Source organism: Podarcis melisellensis (genome assembly GCF_964234715.1).
Source record: "Podarcis melisellensis genome assembly, chromosome: 14".
Lineage (NCBI taxonomy): Eukaryota > Metazoa > Chordata > Lepidosauria > Squamata > Lacertidae > Podarcis > Podarcis melisellensis.
Window position 1 is genome coordinate 23,104,326 of NC_138546.1, and position 19,644 is coordinate 23,123,969.

General features: G+C 47.1%; 1 protein-coding gene across 1 annotated transcript in view; it reads left to right on the forward strand.

Moving 5' to 3' along the window:
• Window positions 1-19,644, forward strand: part of RAB26 (RAB26, member RAS oncogene family) — a 123,429-nt gene that overhangs the window by 80,370 nt on the left and 23,415 nt on the right. The window contains exons 3-4 of the mRNA XM_081889005.1: window positions 16,936-16,977; window positions 18,953-19,019. Coding sequence (XP_081745131.1) covers window positions 16,936-16,977; window positions 18,953-19,019 — 109 coding nt within the window. The remainder of the gene's footprint in view (window positions 1-16,935; window positions 16,978-18,952; window positions 19,020-19,644) is intronic.

Below are 19,644 nucleotides of genomic sequence, written 5' to 3' on the forward strand. Positions count from 1 at the left end.
TATCATTCTATGATTTCCAGGCCAGGTTTTGGTAGCTTCATTAACTGTGAACACCAAAATTTGGGATCCCCTCCAAACCGGTTTTGCACCATTTTGCAGCGAGAACCCTGTGCCCCATAGTGAGTATATGATACTCAAAACTGTGGGACATAGGTACCCCACCCCCAAACCCAAGGTTGTCTATTTTGCTTTGAGCATTTTTGGGGTGGAGGAAGCAAGATGTGAGTTTTTCAGTGCAAGGGGATGCATAACTGGTGCAGAAGTTTGCCAGACAATGAATTGGACAATGTTGGGTTTTTGAGTGACAACCACGAAGCCTGGTTTGATGCAAAACACAGAGTTTGTGGTGCAAAGTGAATGCAAAATGAGTGCAAAACATTGGCACCAGTTTATTTTGGAGGGGGGAATCCCAAATTTCAAGGTTCACAGATGGTTTTGGTGTCTGCAGCTGGACTTATTGTGTGTGTGTCTCGACTTATTGTGGACTTATTGTGTGTGTGTCTCGGATCTGCTCCTGATGCCTCTGCCTGCCAGCCAGCCTGTTCACTGCCCCCCCCCTTACTGCCAAATCCTCATTCCAATCCCCCTTCAGGCAAGCTTCTCAGCTGAGCTCCCAGCTCACAAATTGCTTCTAGATGGACTACCAGCTGTACCAATCCTCCTCCCAATTTCTCAACATTTTTCTTCCTGGGGGAAAATGGACTTCCATTTTTCTGCCTTGTTCTCAGGTTGTTTGAGGATTTCTTTATAATTTGAGGGGGGAGGGTCTGTGGTTTGAGGATGCACCTTATTGTTGTGGGGTGGGCGACAGTGAGGTGTGTGTTTGACTTCCTGGTAAACTGTGCAATGTCCCTGCCTACTCACCCTTCCTGATCTGGAAAAGCCCCATGGGAAAGAGAGATGTTTTCTGCCTGTGGCCTGTGCTTTAGTTGAGCAGCCAGGAAAGCTGCACTCCAGACCCCTGGTGAGATGATTTGTTTGTGCAATGTAAGAAAAGCCCCTTACAAACACCTCAAAAGGAAAGACAGCGTGTTGCAAAAGCCAGCATGTTCTGAGTGCAGATAATTATATCCGGATGCTATCCCTTGATTGTGCTGATTGTGGTTCATTCCAGAGGAGGGATGGATGAATTTGTCAATTTCAGCTTATCATTTTTTCCAACCTTAAATTCAGCTCCCCACATTTTCATGCTGGTGAAAGCATTTCTCCTAACAAAGTTCTGACCAACGTGCATGGTTTTGCAAGCAGTTTTCCCTGATATAATTCATTTTTGCATGTTATTTTCACCATCATACATATTTTTTATACACCCATTGCCCTAATATTGCATGTTTGCACACAGTGGTTGGTTCATTCATTGGGGGACTGTGTTGCAAAATGTGAAGTGTGGGTTATCAAGGAGAGCTGAGTTTCGGCTGGTTTGGGAAGTGTGGATGAGGTAGCATTAAAATGCAAACCAACTCAATCCTCTCCGTCCTCCCTCCTCCCAGTGGCTTCTGTCACAGCCAGCTGTGGGCTGCTGTGGTGCACAAAGGAGCTGTATTTATGATGCTCTTGCTGGAGGGAGCAGGTGTGCAAAGCCCCGCTTTGCTTCTCTCTGGCGCTATCTCTCCAGCACCTGAGGGGCCGCCTTTTCTATTCTTGGCCAAATTGCTACAGAGATAGTTAGTATGTGACTTTTTCCTCATGCACTTTCATTCAAAGCAACAATGGGAGAGATTATCTGAAATGGAACGGGAGAGAGGAGGGTTTGGGCTCCATCAGCGGGCGAGTTAAAGCATAAAGAGTGCTCTCTGCCACTTTGGAGGAGGGTACCGGGGACCAAACTGATTGCAGACAGCAGAGATGCTTCTTCCTGCCTCCTACTCAGCCACCTTTATGCCCCAAATGCACCACTTCTCCTTCCTTGCTTTTGTGCAGCCTCAGATTGCCGGTCCTTCGGTAACTTTCTCTGCTCTTAAGAAAGTTCAGCGTGTGACTCAGGAATTAATAGCAAGCCTTCCGTGAATTGCAAGGGAGGGGAGCAGCTTCGTTAATTAAACCAACATAGTTTGAAAGGGCAGAGATGTCATAATTAGTGTTAACCAGCCTGAACGATAGCATCAGACAGATCTGCTTGATAATGTAAAAGTCTGTAATTTCAAATCTCTCTCTCCTTACTCTTAATGTGTGCTATCTCAAAGTTATGGTCCTTGACTTTGTCCTTGAACACCTTCAAGTCAGGATGAACTTACTGTCTCCTTCTTTGGAGGCTTTTAAGCAGAGTTTGGAGGGCCATCTATCATGTATGATCTAGTTGAGATTCCTGCATTGCAGGGGGTTGGAATAAATGACCCTTGGTTTTCCTTACAGTTCAATGATGCAGGGAAAGTTCGCCAAGTGAACAGACCCTCCTCGTTCTACATCTCTCTCTCTTAAAGGATTTCATCCTGAGGGTGCAACAGTGGCACTGAAGGCTCAAAGACAGGCAGTGATCAAAAGCCTTCTCAAAGCAGGGAAGCTAACTGAACAGGAGTTTGTGGGGTGCAAACACAGTGCAGTTGGGATCTAGGGGATTTGGGTAAATGATACTGCAGGAAAGGTTGGCTGCCTTTTGTACATCCGCTGCTTAAATTGGTATCCATGTATAGAATTTAGCAAGCAAACAGTGCAATCTTAACTACGTCTACTCGGAATCATGTCCAGGTGAATTCAATGGGTTTTACTCTAGGAAAAGTAAGGTTAGGATTGCAGCCTGTGTCATTATTATTTTTTAACTGCTCAAGTTTCTAGCCCTTAGGACATACAAACTTTAAAACACATGAACAGTGCGTTGTGAAATTTGGGGCATCATAATGTGGCTGAGCAGCATCCCCAGTGCTCTAGGTGGGGCAGGGCAATGTAGCTGCCCCCCACCCCCAATGGTTACTGGAAACAGAAGGTACATGCTTGCATAATCCCAATCTTGGAATCTTTCTAGGCTCAGAGTCCAAGTCACTTTGATTTGATTTGAAGCATCATAGTGTGATTTCAAGCATCTGATTTGAACAGCTCTGATCTGAAGCATCACAGTGTGAGACGCTCTGCACAAAATCATAGAATTGTAGGGTTGGATGGAGCCCCCCAGGGGTCATCTAGCCCAACCCCCTGCAATGCAGGAATCACAGCTAAAGATTCTCTGACAGGTGGCCATCCAAGCTCTGTTTAAAAACCTCCAAAGGAGGAGCATCCACCACCTTCTGAGGGAGTCCATCCCGCAGTCAAACAGCTCTTAGCATCAGAAAGTTCTTCCTCATATTTTGCACAACACCGTGATTTTGTTGAAGCCGAGAGCCTGTTCTGTCCATGTCTACAGGGTGGGGAATTGAACTTGTATCCCTTGCTGTCGAAACCCAGACATTCATTGTTGCATTTATCCTGCATTTAAACCCAGACACTGTTGCATTTATCCTGCATTTAGCCACCATCTGTTTATTACCTCCTCCCACATTCAGTTTGTTCTTTGCCGCCTTTGCCTGCAGTCTCTGCCCTGTGAAATCTTGTCTGCCTTTCACTCTTCCAGCGCTCCCTAAAATGTTCCTAATGCGGCAGCTGCGTTCTCCGTGTCTCCGATGGAACTGCACCTTAAGGCAGCCATTTCCACGCAACATGGATGAGGGCCCTTTGGAGCCCTCTGCACACAGACAGACAGACAGACAGACAGACGCACACACACACACACACTGCCAGACTGTGTAGCATTGCGATCTGTGTCTCTTCCGAGGAATGAAGAAACCGCCAGGTGATGGGTTGGGTTCGACTTGACGGTTCCGCTCTTCCCAGGCTGGCTCCTGCAAGAAGCATTTGCAAGTCAGAGCTGTCTGCATGGGGATCTGTATTGGCAGATGTGTGAGGAGACGAGCGAAAGCGGCAACACACAGGGAGTGCTAAGGAATAGGCAGTGTGCCAGGATAAATTCTCTCCATTGCAGAACAGAGCAGCTAATCAGCACCTGCCGCCAACACTGGATCCTTCTCTTTCCTCACCTACCAAAGAAGTGGTTGTGTGGGAAAGGGAGGGGCTTTGGGGCTGCCAAACAGCCACAGGAGAAGAGCTATGGTTTCAAATTGGATGGGGGAACCATGCGTTGCAGCAGGGTTGGACTAGATGACCCTTGGGGATCCCTTCCAAATCTATGATTCTGTGATCCCATGACAAGGTGCATTAGGCAGAATTCAGTCCATTATTCCATCTAGGGTGGCACTGTCTGCACTGCTTTGGCAGTGCAGCTCTCCAGTGTTGCAGACAGCAAGCCTTGATAAGGTTCTAGTCCTCATAGTTCTGAATGAAGGGCAGGTTTACAAAGGAAGCTACCTTGTACCAACTGAGACTCTTGGTCCATCTTGCACACTGACCGGCAGCAGCTCTCTAGAGTAAGGTTACCAGATCTTTTTCAATGAATCCAGGGACACTTCTCAACTTCAATGGATTTTGTATGGGGACTGATTTGTAAATCCGGGGACTGTCCCTGGGAAACGGGGACATCTGGTAACCTTACTGTAGGGCAGGGGGCATTGGAAGGCTTGCGTGGACATGCCAGGGGTCAAACCTGGGGGGCAAGTGGGGCTAGCGCAGAATAACTGCCCCATGGGTCAGAGTCATGGGCAGCCGCAGGGATTCTTCCAGTGAGGAAGCAAAGCAAAGGTTAGACAAACAGCGGTTCTCAACCTGTGGGTCCCCAGAAGTTGTTGGACTACAACTCCCATCACCCCTGAGCTCTGGCCTTGCTAGCTAGGGGTGGTGGGAGTTGTAGTTCAACAACATCTGGGGACCCACAGGTTGAGAAAGGCTGGGTTAGAGGGTTCAAATCCCTGCTCTGTCATTAAGCTCAGTGAGTTACCTTGGGCCAGCCATTTACTCCCTGCCTAACCTACCTCACAGGGTTATTGTGGGGATTAAATGAGATTGGGGGAGAACTAAATGAGATTGGGGGAGAACTATGTCCCACCATCTCAAGCTCCTTGGAGGAAAGGTAGGATATAAATAAAGCAAACGAACAAGTAAAGAATACAACTGTCAATAGGGGAGCAGGCTCATTTACCTACCTCCCAAATGAGAAAATGTGTGCCTGTCCATCTTGCCTTATACCTCAGGTTCTGCAAATGCTAGAGACGTGCTCTTTAAAAAAAAATGAAAGCTGGGGACCTGGCGATTCATGTGGGCTGCGGTTGGGATTGTTGCCTCCCCCCCAACTCCTGTAGATGCCCATGTTCAGAGCCGTCCAGCTCACCCTCGGTCATCCTTCATGACAACCAAAAGTCTGTTGCTAGAAGGGACTACCAGATTTGGCCTCTTGGCTGGGCTGTTTTCTGCTACAACAGGTCTCATCCAGCCGCAGCCTTTGCACTGACCTTCAACGCTCTCCTGGCAGAGCATCTCTCCAAGGGACTCTCTTGCATTCTCGCTCCCCCAGATTTTGCTTTCTTTCTTACTTTCTTCCACCACCACCTTTCCCAATACTGTGATTCATTCTCTTTCTCCCTGTTCAGACAGTTGGTTTTTTTGTAAAGGTATTTTTAAACCTCTTAAATCATCATTTCCCCTCCAGCAGACGGTGTAAATTTAGCCTGTTGCCTCGCTGCTGCTGCTTCTCCTCATCTTCTCTCCTTTGTGAAGGCTTGGGGGGTTTTTTTTGGCGGGGGGAAATAAGGAGAAGGGTCCTGGCCAGATCCTTTGGGAAGGAATGGAATCTGAATTCCTGACCTATCAATCAAGAAAAATCAATCTATTAGCAGGGCGGCTATCTGCTGCTTGCACACAAAACCGATCTTCTAAAAGAACTTTCTGTTTTTTAAAAGCTGGTTTGGGGATAGGGCGAGTGGTAGAGCATCTGTCTTGCAAGCTGAATATCCCAGGTCCGGTCTGCAAAAACATCTCCAGGGTAAGGCTGGAGTCTGAGACCCTGGAGAACTACTGCCAGGCAGCATAGACAATACTGCTAATGTTCTGGAGTTGTGGGCTTTTATGTCCTGTTTTTGTAGCTCTGTGATGCAAAAGTCCCTCTCCAGATGGCAATGTTTCGGTGACATCGGGGAAGCATTGCAGGACAACTGATAAAATGGAATGAAGTGTTGACAATCCAGTTATAAACCCAGGACTGATGCGCTAATATTGTGTCAACGACATGTTGTAGAAGACACCCCCAACCCACCACACAGCCAGGGCCCTGTGTAACAACACTTTTTGATTTGTTTTCATGTTGCACCAAAAAGATCCCAATCTGTTTGTGCATGCTGAGCTTGCTTGATCTTTGGACGGCGTATAATCGAAAAGAGGGATGAGCCAGCACTGGATTTCTTTGAAATAAATTGGCAAGGGTTGATTTTTTTGTCTCCTGTTTGTTCTGGCTTTGAATCCAAAATGTCACCATGTTCTTGACTTCATTGGCACTCAACAGCTCCTGGAGACATTTCCTGGCTCAAAGAATGACTCTTTCACAATTGTTTGGGGCCGCCTTCATTTGTCCATTCCATTAATGCACTACCTTCCCTCTCCTTGCCTCCCACTTCACTGGTATTTTCCCATTAGCTCTTTCTACCCTGCACTGTTCTTTTAATAGAATCATAGAGTTGGAGGGGACCATAAGGGTCATCTAGTCCAGCCCCCTGCAGTGCTGGAATCTCAGCTAAAGAATCCCTGATGGTTGGCCTTCCAACTTCTGTTTAAAAACCTCCAGTGAAGGAGAGTCCACCATCTTCCAAGACGGTCCATTCCACTGTTGAACAACTCTCACCATCAGAAAGTTTTTCCTGATGTTTAGCCAGAATCTCATTGTTTTGGGTCCTCCAATCCGAAGCAGCAGAAAACAGGCTTGCTCCATCTTACACTTGACAACCCTTCAGCTATTTGGCTCTCATGTCACTTATTAGATTTCTCTTCTCCAGGCTAAGCATCCCCAACTCCCTCAACTGTTCCTCATAAGGCTTGGTTTCTAGACCCTTAATCATCCTGGACTCCCTTCTCTGCACACATTCCAGCTTGTGAATATCCTTCTTAAACTGTGGTGCCCAGAACTGGACACAGGACTCCAGGTAGGGTCTGACCAAGGCAGAATAGAGTGGGACCGTTGCTTCCCCTGTTCAAGATGCTAGATTTCTTACCAATACTTGTTTTGCTGGGCATTCACATGACTGCAAATGAGGAAAGTATCTATAGCAATTCAATGGAGCAGAGAATGTGAGGGTATTTGTACATGGCAAAATTGAAGAGATTTAGCACACACTTCCTCTTCCCAGGGTTCCTTGGGAACTATAGTTCTGTGAGACTGGAGGGCAATATTTATAACTCAGCCTCCAGTTCCCAGGGTGCTTTGGATGGTAAGTAATCAGCCTTCCCCAACCTGGTGCCCTTTAGAAGGTTAGGACAACAACTCCCATCAGTTCCAACAATACATATATTTAGCACACTATTGATAGCCGGCCCTACCATTAGCCAGAAAGAGGCAACTGCTTCAGGTAGCGGTTGATGGGGGGCTTTGGCAGCAACCCTATGGCCATTTCTCCTGAGGAGTGCTTCCTGTTCCCCTTTGTTGGAGGACAAGTGTGTGTGCCCAACAGCCTCTACTGCTGTCCCACTGACAGTGTTGAAGTAAGATTCAGCTGGCTTTTGTATTCAGAATGGGGTGGGGCACCATCTTGGTTTTGCTCCAGGCAGAGAAACATACTGGGCCAGCCCTGACATCATATGTGTTAATTGGCTCACCTGTGCACCAGGAGCAGGGCTTTTGTGAATTACTGCTGTTAATTGTGTCATTATTATCACCAACTTTCCTTCTTTGCATTTCATTTCCTTCTGACCTCAGTGTTCACAATCCTGCTCCCACCCCAGCAAAAAAAGCAAAAAGCAACATGTCATGTGAATATATACTTCCCTTGCCTCTGATGAAGTCAGCCATCATTTGCAAAATCTTTATGCCCACAATAAATTTGCCTCAAGACCCTCTGTTGTTGATGTTTTGCTGTAGAAAGTAGGGGACTCAGAGGGCTGAAACAACCGCCCCTCTGGAAATAATGCTGGAGGCAGCTCTCAGCTATTTAGATTTAGGTTGCTGAAGGCTCTGTTTGTTTGATCAATTGTATAGGCAAGACCAGAAGGCAGCAGAGATACTGAAGTGTTGCTGTAACCTGCTGCTGAGTGCCTCTTCCAATCAGGATAAGAGCCACTGTAGCTCAGTGCTAGAGCACCTGCTTTGTATACAGAAAACCCTGAGTTCAGTCCTCAACAGCATCTCCAGGTATAGTCAGGAAGAAGACTGGCCTAGAACCCTGGAAAACTGCTGCCTGTCATTGTTGACAAAACTGAGATAGATGGACTCTGTTATAAGGCAGCTTATAAGGTAAAGGTGACCCCTGACCATTAGGTCCAGTGGTGGCCGACTCTGGGGTTGCGGCGCTCATCTCGCTTTATTGTCCGAGGGAGCCAGTGTACAGTTTCCGGGTCATGTGGCCAGCATGACTAAGCTGCTTCTGGCGAACCAGAGCAGCGCACGGAAATGCCGTTTACCTTCCTGCCGGAATGGTACCTATTTATCTACTTGCACTTGGACGTGCTTTCGAACTGCTAGGTTGGCAGGAGCAGGGACCGAGCAACGGGAGCTCACCCCGCCAGGGGGATTCGAACCGCCGACCTTCTGATTGGCAAGTCCTAGGCTCTGTGGTTTAACCCACAGCGCCACCTGCATCCCAAGGCAGCTTATATTCCTATTCAAATCAGCTTTTAACTCAAAATCATGAAGGCTGGAAGCTTCATTTTTGAAGAAGGGGATGTAGCTCAGTGGTAGATCATGCAGAAGGTCTCAGGTTCAACCCACAGCATCTCCAAGTAGAACTGAGAATGTGCTCTGTCTGATATGCTAGAGAGCTGCTGCCAGTCAATGAAGGCAATACGGAGCTAGGTGAACCAAGGGCAAGGCAGGCACCTGCGTTCTCCCCCACCTGAAGCCTCTCAACAGCTGTTGGTTTATTTTAGGAGGTGAGGGGTCTTCTCTCCCCTCCCCTCCTCCCAAGGTCATTTATATTCTGCAAGCAACCTCACCGCCTCCGAGAGCATCAGCACGATTCATTTCGAGGTTGGGTGCCCTGATTGAAAGGTGCTGCTGCCACATGCTTGTTATCAGAGACAAGCTCCCTGAGAGGGAGCGGCGAGATGAGGGAAAGAGGGTTGTGCAAGGTTCTGTGTGAGTGGAGATGGGTTGATGCTCGGCAGAAGCATGTCATGTAGGAGTCCAACAACTCTGTTCAGTCTCAAAAGCCCATCTGCCTCTTCTCCCTGACCCCCACTTCTCCCCCAAAATAAAATAAAAATGCTCTTAGTTTGAGAGCAGTTGGAAACACTATTTTGCAGTAAGAGAAGAAGGCATCTGCAGGCAGAGTTGCTAGTTGAGAACAGAAGAAGTTGCCAGGTTGGGATGAATTGCTCCCCCAGGACAAGGATAAGTACCCAAGAAGAGCCTGATGGATCAGGCCAGTGGCCCATCTAGTTCAGCATCCTGTTCCTGGATGCCTCAGTGGGAAAGCCACAAGCAGGGTTCGAGCACAAGTGCATTTTCCCAGTGTGGTGTAGTGGTTAAGAGCGGTAGACTCGTAATCTGGTGAACCGGGTTCGCTTCCCCGCTCCTCCACATGCAGCTGCTGGGTGACCTTGGGCCAGTCACACTTCTCTGAAGTCTCTCAGCCCCACTCACCTCACAGAGTGTTTGTTGTGGGGGAGGAAGGGAAAGGAGAATGTTAGCCGCTTTGAGACTCCTTAGGGTAGTGATAAAGCGGGATATCAAATCCAAACTCTTCTTCTCCTCCTCCTCCTCCTGTGGTTTCAGCAACTGGCATTGTAAAGCATCACTGCCTTCAACTATGGAGGCACAGAGCACAGCCATGGTGGCTCGTAGTCCTAAGGAGCCTCCATCTCCATGAGGAGGCTGTAAAAAGAACTTGTGCCTTTCCAGTGGGCAGAGAAACCGGTCTTCTGAAGTGAGAATGGGGGCAAAACACCTGTCTGGTTCCACCAGTTGGGTTCACTGCTTTTCACTCCACCAGTCGCCAAAGGCATCCCTCTTCGCTGGTCTAAGAGCAACAGAAGCTGCTCAGTTGCCTGGAGAAAGGACCAATTGTAGCAGTTGGGCAGGTTAATTGGTTTGATGGGCCAGTACCTAAGACCAGCTGCATGGCACCTCCAAGACTAGCAACTAGGGGAGGGGGGTGTCTTCTCTGCTCCCATGCTCACCAGAGTGTGGCTTTTCAATCATAATTTGTGAATGGTGGTTCTTTCCGTTAACTAAAGCAGGAGAAGGTTCCCTGGTGATAATGAAATCACTTGGAAATCCTTCTCCCCCCACCCCAAAAACCCATTGTCTTGTACTTTGCTAGAGACAGCCTGTCACTGAGCTTAGAGGTGTTGAAGGAGGTGCAAATTACCCACTGCAAGCAGAACAGGGCAGAACTTCCTGTAACTGTTGAAAGTTTTTGCAAAGGACAAAATACAGCCTAATTGTTACGCAAAGAAAGGGGGAGGTTCATTCTTGTTTCCTAAAGAGGTAGATTAGGGCATGTGTCAAGGTGTGACAGTTGAAGGCAGGCCCGATTGAGGCACTGGTATGCCTGGCCATCTGTTCAGACTGTGGCCCACTGTCATAGAATTGTAGAGTTGGAAGGGATGCCAAGGGTCATCTAGTCCAACCCCCTGTAATGCAGGAATCACAGCTATGGACTCCTTGACCAGTGGCCATCCAAACTCTGCTTAGAAACCTCCCAAGGAGCTCAAGGCAGCATACGTGGTTCTCCTCCACCTCCCCATTTTATCCTCACAACAACCCTGCCAGGTAAGTCAGACTGGGAGATTGTAACTGGCTGAAGGTCACACCAATGACCAATGGTCTCCCAGGCCCTGGTCCAGGGGTAGGCAAACTAAGGCCCATGGGCCAGATGCGGCCCAATCACCTTCTCAATCAGGCCTGTGGACGGTCCGGGAATTAGCGTGTTTTTATATGAGTAGAATGTGTGCTTTTATTTTAAATGCATCTCTAGGTTATTTGTGGGGCATAGGAATTTGTTCATTCCCCCCAAAAAAATATAGTCCGGCCCACCACATGGTTTGAGGGACAGTGGACCGGCCCACGGCTGAAAAAGGTTGCTGACCCCTGCCCTAGTCCGACACTGACTGCTAAACCAGACTTGCTTCCCTGTGGTGTCTTGGAAGAGAAGGGAACAGCTAACTTGAGTCCACAGACAAGTGGAGAAGCCACTGATCAGGACCCTGGACAGTTCATTGGCACAGGCTCTCCAGAGACAGTGAGCTGTTGCCTCAGCAGTGTGCTGTGGGCTTATCCACACTTTCCCTCTGCTTTTTCCAAGCACTGTCTGTGTCGGCACCCTCTTTTTGTTTTGCTCTGGAGCTTTCACCACAAAACTCCACTTTTTAAAGCCATATCGGAGAAAACATCCACCCACAGAAAACCCAAATGGATGTTTTCTCCAATTCAGCTTAAAAGAGCAGGTTTTCATGGGGAAAACTTGGGGTAAAGCAAAACAAAAACAGCCATTTGGACTTGGAGCATTAAAGCCCTGACCTCTGCCTGGAAAGAGTGGAGCAAAAGGTAAGTGTGGATAAGCCCCTTATGGGGCTGACTGTCGTGGTTGAGCTATAGTCTTTCTTTGCCTCAGGGCTTACATAAACTGGAGCTCTCATCTTGCAGTTCTCTCAGAAAACCATTGTTTGTTTTCAGAAGTGGGAGCCCTTCTCTCCGGCTGGCATTGTTAGGACATGAATCTCACTTGATCCCTAATGAAAGCAAATCCGTGGAGGGGATAAGCCGTGCTGTCGACACGGGTAATGAACTTGAGGCCTTGCTTTTCTCTGCAAAGCAAACTCATTTATTCCTTGCATTGAGTGAGGCGCCAGCTTGGATTGCAGGTCGTAATTGATGGACGGTCAGAGGCAGGCTGGTGAGGATTGTCTGAGATGCCAATATCCATCCCAGTGCAGATTCTGATAAAGCCTGATGCATAAAGATGGGTATGCTTAATAAAGAAAAAAAAGAGCATTTGATCTTGCTGCCACTTGCTAAGCTGCTAATGGAGGCAAGAGCTGGTTGAATGAATTTTTGATAAAGGGCCCAGCCCTTTCATAAGAGCAAAATGGATATGGGGTTGGAAAACAGACTGGTGACCAGGGCTCTGGGGTGATGTGTAGTGGTTAGAGCATCAGACCAGGGTTCGAATCCCCACTCAGCCATGAAGCTCAGTGGGTGACCTTGGGCCAATTAGCCTAACTTGCCTCACAGGGCTGTTGTGAGCACAAAATGGAGGAAGAGATCTATCTTGGGATCTTTGAGGAAAGGTGGGATATACAGTGGTACCTCTGGATACGTATGGGATCCATTCTGGAGCCCCGTTCACATCTTGAAGTAAACGTAAGACGCAAATGCGTGTCTGCGCATGTGCGGATCGCGTTTTGCTGTTTCAGCGCATGCACACGACTTCATTTTGAGCGTCTGCGCATGCGCGAGTGGCAAAACCCGGAAGTAATGCACTCTGTGGAGCGCAACTCGAAAATACTTAACTTGAAGCTACTTCAACCCGAGGTATGACAGTAAATAAATAACAAAGTGAGGTTATTTACACTATATCATCTTAGCTGTTCTGACTTTTCTTTAAAAACATGTTTCTTGATCCAGATTATTGATCTCCCTATGGGATTCTTGTGGCATATATGTGCTAAATGCTTAATCCAGTTTTCAACCCTCTTTCAACCAAGAGTCCTTAGCAGGAATATAAGAAGGCACTGTTTTGCTGATCTGTTCTGTATTCAGTAAACGCTGCAATGTTTCTGTTCCATTGCAGTCCGCCTTCCACTCAAACGTCGTAATTTACATAACTAAGTTGCTATGTAAGTTACATTGTCATTACCTAATTCCATCCCATTCATTTCAGTGCAGAGCAAGGCTATGCAAATGAGGGGAAAATGTAATCAATTACATTTGCAGACTGAAACTGACAATAACAGTGAAAACATACTTGCTGGATCGATTGATTTCCATACTAGATGCGAGACGAATAAGTGAATGTGGGCAAATTTTGCTCTCATTTCCCGTTTTATTGGTTGTCACTGACATCCCTAATTCTTAGGCACCCTGGTGCTGTGACAGGACCAAGGGCCTCTAATGAAGAGATCCTGGCATCCTCAGAAAACTCCAATTCCTGTAGTAGCTTGAGGAACCTACAGCATTGAAACCTGTTTTGCAACCAGTTTAAGATACATTGTGCTGCCATTGTCATTTGAGCAAAGGACTACAGCTCCCATCAGTCTGCACATCTGTTGAGTTTCATGGTGGTGGCGGCAGTGGGTGTAGGTGTGTTTGGCAGAGGGAGTGGCATTTTGAAGGAATACACAGGCATTCAGGGAGTTAGTTCCAGGCATACGGGGTAGGAAGGTTGGAACAGTGGTGCCTTTTGAGGAAATAGGAGAGTTTGCGACGCTGGAACCAGGAAAGCAAAGCATGCAGGCATGGATGTGTCATGATAAAACAAGGCTGTGTGTGTGTTGGATTTGAAGGGCAGGGCAATGAGGCTGTGCTGACTGGCAAGCTGGTTCGGGGTTTAAGGAGGGCACCATGAAACCAGCTCAAAATCCTGGGCTAAAGTAACCCAATACAGTGGTACCTCGGGTTAAGTACTTAATTCGTTCTGGATGTCCATTCTTAACCTGAAACTGTTCTTAACGTGAAGCACCATTTTAGCTAATGGGGTCTCCTGCTGCCGCCACGCCGTCGGAGCACGATTTCTGTTCTCATCCTGAAGCAAAGTTCTTAATCCGAGGTACTATTTCTGGGTTAGTGGAGTCTGTAACCTGAAGCGTATGTAACCTGAAGCAACTGTAACCAGAGGCACCACTGTACTGTATCAAGAGAAGCTGAATTCTGCAGCTCTGTGAATTAGGAAAACAACACAGAATCCTTGACCTGGTTCCAATAAATCCTTCATAGCCTCCCCACACCCAGACCGACTTCTGAGAGTTTATCAAGCTGCTAGGGAAACATTAGCACCAGAAACTTGATTTTCTGAGTGGGGTAGGGGGAGCAGAGATACTTGCGCAGCTGAGCTCTTTGATGGCTTTTTGGAGTTTGCGCATGGGACGTTAAGGCTTCTGTCTCGCGCCTGATGTGCTCACTGCTGGTGTGTGCCTCTCCCCTTCTTCCTCCCCCTGTTAGATCTCTTCAGCGTGCCCAGCCCCTGCATGGGGAAGGTTAGCGCTTCGCTTTTTTGAAGCTGGCTGCCTCTTGGCTCTGCTCTCTCTGGGATGGCGGCTTTGGAGCCCGAGATGAGAGCTTTGTAGCTCTCATTCTGGAAGTTCCTGCCTCGTGGAGTCTCGGTCAAAGCCGATGCAAAGATTTAATCTTCCTAAAGCAATGATGCTCACAGATTCGCAGAAGGGCTGGAAGCTGACGTGAGGGAGATGGCAGGCAGGCAGGCAGGCAGCCAGCCCAGTTTTCTACTGTTGTAAATAAAAATATGCCCTTTTCCCTTATGGGGTATCCAAGAGCCCATATAGAGTCCTTACATAGGTTCCCTATTGGTAGGAGAGAATAACAGAGGCCAACCAGAGAATATTGAGAAGCAAAGCAGCTAGTAAGCTTGATCTTTATTGATCTGTTGTAACAGGGTGCTCCCCTCACTCGCAGGAGAGGAGGAGGACCCACAAAAATGCTGTGCAAGGGCTTATAAAGACTTGAAATTCCCATCCTGTAGATCAAGACCACCCCCAGAAACATTATACATACATTACAGATGAGGTGTAACCTAAGACCACCCCTCAGATACATCCCATCTACATCACAGAAATTTAAATGTTCATAGAATCATAGAATCCTTGTTTTTCTCTTGTCCTTGTTTATCTGGCAGGTTACTTGATTGGATTTCCTTGGTAGCCTGGCCAGTCTTTTGTAGTGATAAATACTTATTCAAACAATGACATACCCCCAAGACAGGACCTGTGAAGGAAAAGACAATGGGGGGGGAGGCTTTTCCAGTTTGACTTTGCAGAGAAAACATTTGCTCAGTTTAGGAATCAAAATGGTTCCAGGTTGGTCTTCCTGTGTTGATCTATGTATGTGCGGTTATGAACATTACCATATATCTAAGACCATAAAATTCCTATCACACTACCAAAAATCTGTACTTGGTTCAGTTCTTGGCATTTCCAGGTAGGGCTAGGAAAGACCCCTATTCGAAACCCAGTGCAGACAGTGCTGAGCTAGATGGACCAGTGGCCTGACTCAGTACAAGGCAGCTTCCTATGCTTCTGTTTCAGTCAGCTAAATAACAAAACCATGAGGACTAGAATCTTAGCAAAACATCCCAAGTTCAATCCCCAGAATCTCCAAATAAGACTGGGAATATCGTTTGTCTGAATGTATGAGAGTAACCACTGCCAGTGGTGTTTTTGCCTGACCTGTTTCCTGTAATTGTGTGCTAATCTTCTGGCAAGAACAGCTGATATCCCTTTTTAATGCCTATTGTTCCAAGCTTTTAATCTTGCTTCACGGTCGATTTTATTGCCTAGTAAACTCTGTAAATGCTGGAGGGAATCTGGGAACATACATAATGTTTCTCTGATGATAAATGACCAGATTTGCAATGTTTAGAAATGGATAATGCAGCCAGGGCCCCCCAAAATGGGGAAACCTTGTCTTCCATGAGATGTGGGACTCAATCCCTCAGGAGGCAGTGATGGCTCCCAACCTAGAGGGCTTTAAAAGAGGATTGGGCCTTGCAGGGGGCTGGGCTCCATAACCCTTGGGGTCCCTTCCAACTCTGTCATTCTATGATTTCTATCTTCCTATTTTCCCTTTGCGGATATGCGCACCCTTTAACATCGGCCTTTGTTCTCTTGAGACTTTGACATGGCTTTGAATTAACTTCTAAGGCTGGCCTATCCCAGGAGGGAGACTTTGATGTCTGTAGTCTCTGCTCTCGCCTAGCAGGGACGGATTGTCTGCAAAGAGTTTGCTGTGTCAGCTTCTGCATTTGATGGCAAAGTGTTGCAAGGGGCATGGTGAATGAGATGCTTGAGTGTGCAAGAACTGGGGAGGTGGGCAGGTTGGGGGGGGCTCTGGTGGGTCCCAGCTGGGTTTAATCCCCGTGACGGGGTGGTGAGCTCCCGTTGCTCGGTCCCTGCTCCTGCCAACCTAGCAGTTCGAAAGCACATCAAAGTGCAAGTAGATAAATAGGTACCGCTCCGGTGGGAAGGTAAACAGCGTTTCGATGTGCTGCTCTGATTTGCCAGAAGTGGCTTAGTCATGCTGGCCACATGACCCGGAAGCTGTACGCTGGCTCCCTAGGCCAATAAAGCGAGATGAGCGCTGCAACCCCAGAGTCGGTCATGACTGGACCTAATGGTCAGGTGTCCCTTTACCTTTACCGAAATGTTTAGAAAGTTAATGTGAGTTTTAATCTTTTCTTTTTTAGCTTTGAGGGCTTTTTAAAAAACAACTGTCAAGCAGCGTATAAATTGTATGAGATTTAAAATTAAATAAATTGAGACCAGCAGCAGGCAGGAAGCCCAACAGAAAGTTGTTCACCTAGGGTGAACAGGGCCAATGATGATCAGAATCAGAGCTCATTAATTTTTGTCTAACTCCACCTTCCTTTTGAGTTCTATAAGGGCAACACTGAGATGGAGGAAGAGGAGGAAGGTGGCAAGCCGCCCCCACCCCTAGGCAAGGAAGGCAAGCAGGTGTGGGTTGGCTGTAGACAGACTGAAATCGGTGGGACAGTGCCCTGTTCACCCTAGGTGACTAGCCTCCACTGGGCATCAGAAGTATTTGTAATCCAGCTTCGTAGGTTATTTGGCTGCCCCAAACCTGATGTCGATGGTGGCTCACGTCACACATGAATTAATTCACTTATTTCCCCTCCTTTCTTCCAGAATAAAGTCTTGAATGTGGATGGCGTGAAAGTGAAGTTGCAGGTAAGGCAAACTGTGTCCGTTCTGAGCTCAGGGTGCTTCTGATATGTTTAGGATGTGTGTGCCAGGATAACTCTTTCCATGAGCAAAGTGTTGGGCCCCCAGCACCCTGCTAAATAACTGTTAAATAATAGAATTTAATGGAATAATGCTCTAGTGCCGAGTGTGAAGAGAGGTGTCATATTTAAATAGAAGCCCTACCCAGGCACATTTTTCACCCACAGGGTGATTCCAGTCTCACACCTTGCATGGTTTTCACATCCTGCTTGCAGCGTTTCCAGAAGAGGCATCTGGGTGGCCATTGTGAGAACAGGATTCTGGGCAAGATGGCCTGATCTAGCTTCCAGGCTCTTCTAAAGAACATAAGGAACTCCCTGCCTGTTGATATCAAGCAGGTGCCTTCACTGTATTCATTTTGGCACCTGCTAGAACATTCTTGTATAGACAAGCCTGCCCAGATGGTTAGAAAGTTGTTGTGAATTTTAACCTGATTTAGTACTTTAACTTTGTGTACATTTTAAAGTATTGTAGTGATTTTTAAAAATTGTTTTATCTTTTCGTAAACTGCTTTGAGGTCCCCCCTCCAGTAAAGCAGTTTATAAATTTTATGAGATACAAAATAAAAAGAACAGCCTGCTGGCTCAGACCAGCAGCCCATCTAGTCCAGCCTCCTGTTCTCAAAGCGGCCACCCAGATGCCCCAAAGGGAAACGCACAAACAGGACCACCCCCAGCAGAAGAGCGCTTTCCCTTCCTGCTGTTTCCAGCAACTGGTTTTTAGAAATAGCAGACTGTGAATGTAAAACATAGCTATCGTTGCTAGTAGAAATGGTCCTCAGCTGTTACATGCTCTTTATTATGACTGGCTGCAAAACAAACAAACAAACAAACAAACAAACAAACCAACAAACGTATTTCAATTATTTGCTGATGCTCATGTTACAATGCAGCCCCCTGAGGCATCAGGGTGCTGTGCTGTTAGAAGTCTTCCGCTACTTCATTTCTCCTTCTGCTCACACTTACTTGGATCCCTTCTAGTGATGCTGAAAACCCACCAAGTCCTGCCACGTAGTCATGATCAGTTGGGGGGATACTGTAATACAGCACCAACAGTTCCACAGGTAGCAATTTGTCGCCGCCTGTCTCCATCTTCAGAAGGGGCTTAGGGAATGTGCAAAATGGTGGGGTTTTTTTTTAGTACCGATGGGACTGGTGGCATTGGCAATCCTCTCCCCACACAACAGAGGAAGATGGTTCACCCTGTGAAAATGCCTCTAGTCCATTAAAGGCAGATAAATCTAATTATGAGGGTGCCCTTCTGGCTGGTTGTCGGATGGATTTTCTCATTTAAGGATGCACCGTAAGCTGTTCGTCAAGTAAATGGGAACGGCTTCAGAATGCTGCCAGGCTGAGGAATGGCACGGCCCGTTTTGAAGAGGCATTACTCATGTCACCTTTTGCCTATAATTATCTTTATCAACATCTCTCTGCGGGCTGAGAAAATTAATCATGTTTCAGATTGATGGGGCCCCTTCAGCTCCTTGTTAGGAAGGACACCTTGGTGATTGTGGAGAGAGGAGCTCAAATTCCTGCTTCTTTTCAGAAAGGACAACTTTAGATTTCTGCTCAACAATTTCCAAAACAGTGTGTCAAGGGCAGCCTGTATTTTGAAGCCTAGGGAGACATCCTAGGGAGGAGGAGGCTCTGTGGGCAGGTGGTTCCCGTAAAGATGCATTAAAAGCAAGTCCATTAAAGGTCTGGACTCAACCCTCAGAATTTTGGAAACCCCAATAAACAAGCTGAAAAAGGGAAATGTCACTTCTTACCAACCAGGTGCTTTCAGCAAGAGAAGAATGACTCTACCCTCTCTCCCCACCTCCCTGACTGACTTGGGGCATTGACTTATGGAATGGAAGGAAGGAGATGATGTGTGTTACGAGTTGGCCTCTTGTGACTTCATTGCTTGTTGATGTTTTCAGATCTGGGACACGGCCGGCCAGGAGAGGTTCCGCAGTGTCACACATGCCTATTACCGAGACGCCCATGGTAGGAACCTCTAAGCGTTTCTTGCTTTCTGATTGAAACTCAGTTTGAGTGGGACAAGTTAGAAGAGAGAAACTGTTTTGTCAGCCTGGGGCTCCATCCATTGCTCTTCCGCTTTGATTTTCAGGTTGGAAGCAGGGCAGAAAGGTGGTACAGAAATCGAACAAATAAATAAAATAAACAAATATGGGGAAAAGAGAGAAGTATTTTCCCCAAACCTCCTAGTTATGAAAACTTTTGCCCCTTTTCAAGCCCACACATGACTATTGTTGTACCCCTGCCTGTGGTTTCAGCAACATTCTTCCATCCATCTATCTATCTATTTACAAAACCCACTCTCCTCCCCACCCACCCAAAAATCAACTAGGAGAAGGGCCATAGCTCAGTGGTAGAGTACCTGTGTTACTTGCAGAAGCTCCCAGGTTCATTCCCCAGTGGCATTTCCAGGTAGCGCTGGGAGAAATCCTTATCTGAAATCCTGGAGAGCCACTGCCAGTCAGTGTAGGCAGTACTGAGCTATATGAATCAATGGTCTGACTCAGTATAAGGCAGCTTCCTGTGTCCCAAAGCAGTAGATACAAAAAGGCCCTTACCTTTTGCAGCTCCAATATGAAAGACACAACACAAG